The following is a 3,354-nucleotide window of genomic DNA, read 5'->3' on the forward strand; positions in this document are numbered from 1 at the left end:
TGCCGCGCGCGGCGGCTGTGGGGCCCCAGAGCTGCTGCTGCTGCTGCTGCCCTGTGTCCGCAGAGGACAACCGGGGGGCCCCCACGACGAAAATAGCTCAAGTGGATTTCTTTGGAACTCCTGTAGACAGTTTGCAGGTATGAAGGAAGCTGGGGCTCTAGGGTTTAGGGTTTAGGGTTTAGGGTTTAGGGTTTAGGGTTTGGGGTGTTGGCGCTACGCAGATGAAGGACTGGAAGCCCTTGAAGCCGGAGGAGGCCCTCGCCCAGAACGACACTTGAGCTCTCTTTTTAGTGTCTCCCTTTCCCCTCTCTCTTTGTGCAGCAGCAGCAACAGCAGCAGCAGCAACAGCAGCAGCAGCAGCAACAGCAGCAGCGGGGGGAGTCCAAAGGTGCACGCACACCCGAAAGTCCAAAGCTGCAGCGCCCTGTAGAGAAAGCTCTTTAGGGTCCCTTGGGCCCCTCGGGGCCCCAACGGACCTCAGGGGGGCCCCAAGAGGCCCCAGGGGCCCCCCAAGGGGCCCCAGGGGGCCCCTGGAGGCTCCCAAGGGGCCCCACGGGGGCGCCAGGAGGCCCCCAACGGGGCCCCAGGGGGCCCCCAAGGGGCCCCTTGCTGCGACAGAGAGGCCCCATTAGGGGAAGCAGCAAGGAGCGCTGGCTCAGAGGCAAGGAGGCCTTAAAGCTGCGACTTTACGCAGCACTCAGCGGATGCAGCACCAGTGGCCCCTCTGGGGCCCCTCTGAGGCCCCCAGGGGGCCCCCTGGGCCCCCGTGGGGGCCCCCGGGGGCCCATCTGGGGCCCCTCTAGGGTCGCTGGAGGGTCTACACACGCTGCAGAGAGAGCAGCAAGGGAGGAGAGGGACTGAGAGAGACAAAGCTTTGCTTATCAACAGCTGTTGCTGCTGCAGCGCGGACACTGTGGGGCTTAGGGCAGCACTTGGGGGCCCAGCGTAGGGGCTCGGGGGGGTCAAGTTGAAGCAAATTTAGCTAGAAGCCTTACAAAATCATTTATATCATTTTGAATGTATTTATTTAGGCATTTGTAATGTTTTATGCGTCTGTTTGTATCTGCTGTTGGGCTACTGAGCTGGTCTGAGCCTCAAGGTCACTTGCTTTTGCCCGGCGGTCGGTGGGGGGACCCGAGCCAGCTGCCGCAAATATTCAGTCATTTTTACAATTAATTACTCAAACTAAATTCTAAAATTAAATATATTTGAGTTTCTAAATAAATTAAAAGGAGCTTGGTCGCAAGTTGGCATTAGTTGCATGCGGGCAGTTGCGGGCTAGGCCAGCTGCGCATGTGCCTGAGTTTGGGAAGTCCCACGACGGAAAGATATTTACAAATGTTTGCAAATGATAAATTGAATTAATTATGAAACTTTATGATTTTATTTGATTAATTTCATTTGATTTAAACTGAGGGACTTCGTAGCAGCCATAGTCAAAGACTGCCTGTGAGTGACCCCGGCAGGCCCCAACAACAGCTCAGGCAGCAAACCCGGCGAAGCAGAAGCACAACTGGGAGAAAACTAACAATAATAATAATAATAACAATAATAATAATAATAATAATAGTAATAGTAATAATAATAATGGGCTCGGACAGAAAAGGGAAGACCAGCGGCCCTCCCTCTTCCCCCCACATACAACTGCTCGCGCTTGCGTCCATAGCTCAGGTGTACATACACCTGGGAGCACATTAGAGCCCTTCTAGGGCCTAGGGAATTTAACGTTGAGAGCTAGAAACACAGGCTAATAGTTACGCTAAAGCACCAGCAGCAGCAGCAACTGCTGCTGCTGCTGCTGCTGCTGCTGGCGTTCATGATGCTGCTCGGCGTCGCCCTCGAATTCAAGGGCGCCTCGGGTCCCCCCCCCTGTTATTCATCTCACTGGAGTGCTTCTGCAGCAGCAGTTCCGCTAGGTGTCTACCCAGCAGCAGCAGCAGCAGCAGCAGCATCAGCAGCAGCAGCAGCAACAGCGGTAGCACTGAAGAGGCGAGCAACACAGGGCCTCTGGCCCTTCAACCGGCAGTCAGGAGAGGCCTTTTTGCTTTTGCCCCTTGTGCTGCTGCTAGCGCTAGGGCACGCTGTGGAGGCAGCAGCAGCAGCAGCAGCACGGCTTTCTCCATCAACTGCTGCTGCAGTCCACAAGGGAACGTGGGATCTCCCGGTGCAGCAGCTGCTGCTCTACTGCTGCTGCAGCGTTCTCGCTGGACTAGCCGTAGGAGGCCACGGCCTTTTAAGGGTTGGGGCTGGAATTGCTGCTGTTGCTGCTGCTGCTCACTTGTATGCAGCAGCTGCTGCCACTGCTGCAGGAAATGCCGCTTCCCCATGCAGCCAGCCAATAGCAGCAGCAGTAAATGCTGCAGCTGAAGCAGAAGCGGCATTAGGAACGCGACTGTTGCTGCTGCAGCTGCTGCTGCTGCTATCATACACTGCGCCAGCCCCCTGCAGCAGGGCCCAGGGGCCTGAAATGAGGGAGCCCCAGCAGCCAGAAGCTCAGAAAGAGAAGTGCAGCGGGCAGCCGCTGCTGCAGCAGCAGCAGAATGCGCAGCAGCAGCAGCAACAGCAGCAGGGAGAAGTGCTTCCGCACGGACTGCACGCTGAACCGCAGCAGCAGGAGCCGCCGCAGCAGCAGGGGTTGTCGAGGGAACTGCAGCAGCAGCAGGAACTACTGCAAGAAACGCGAGAGCAGCAAAAGGAGCAGCAGCCACAGCAGCAGCAGCATCAGGACGCGCTGCAGGGCGCGCACAGCAACCAACAAGAGCAGCAGCAAGAGCAGCAGCAGCAGCAGCAGCAGCTGCAGCACGCCGTGAGGTGTGCGCTTGGCGTCGCAAGCGCAGCAGCGGCCCTGGGGTGTCTGTACACCCGAGTGCCCCCTCCCCCTCCTTGGGATGAAAAGCATCTTTTCTGTTTTTTTCATTTATGTTTATTTCTGCTGCCAAGCAGATTCATCTACGGGCACCTTGCCCCCAAACCCTAAACCCTAAACCCTAAGCCCTAATTGTCCCAGTTCTTTCAATGCAGACTGGCTAGAAGATACCTTCCACAGATTCAGCTTTAGGGGCCCCCTGCGGGGCCCCCTAGGGGGCCCATGGGGGGCCCCCTGGGAGCTCCTGGGGGCCCCCAGGGGCCCTACGGGGGGCCTAGAGCTACGCAGTCTACTCGTAAGTAGGAGACGCTGCAGCAGCAGCAAACAGCAGCAGCAGCGCGTTCTGATTTTTTTTGCTGCAGCGCGTGCTGTTTGCTATGACTGTTCCTGCTGTGTAACAGCGGCAGCAGCAGCAGCAACAGCAACAGCGCCCCTCCAGCAGCAGCAGCACTGCCTCAGCAGCAGCTGCTGCAGGCAGCAACGGCTGT

At 57.4% G+C, this 3,354-nt stretch overlaps 2 protein-coding genes across 2 annotated transcripts; both read left to right on the forward strand.

The window, feature by feature from the left end:
* Window positions 1-63: 63 nt before the first annotated feature.
* Window positions 64-444, forward strand: ETH_00033845 (uncharacterized protein; the record flags this gene model as incomplete). Its single annotated transcript, XM_013379854.1, has 2 exons — window positions 64-137; window positions 322-444. Coding segments are annotated over 2 exons (197 nt in total), but the record flags the coding sequence as incomplete, so codon positions are not given.
* Window positions 445-1,816: 1,372 nt separating this feature from the next.
* Window positions 1,817-2,811, forward strand: ETH_00033850 (uncharacterized protein; the record flags this gene model as incomplete). Its single annotated transcript, XM_013379855.1, has 1 exon — window positions 1,817-2,811. A coding segment is annotated over one exon (995 nt), but the record flags the coding sequence as incomplete, so codon positions are not given.
* Between the last annotated feature and the right edge of the window lie 543 nt (window positions 2,812-3,354).

This window comes from Eimeria tenella, genomic scaffold, assembly GCF_000499545.2.
Source record: "Eimeria tenella Houghton genomic scaffold, Eth_scaff4089, whole genome shotgun sequence".
In the NCBI taxonomy this organism is placed as follows: domain Eukaryota; phylum Apicomplexa; class Conoidasida; order Eucoccidiorida; family Eimeriidae; genus Eimeria; species Eimeria tenella.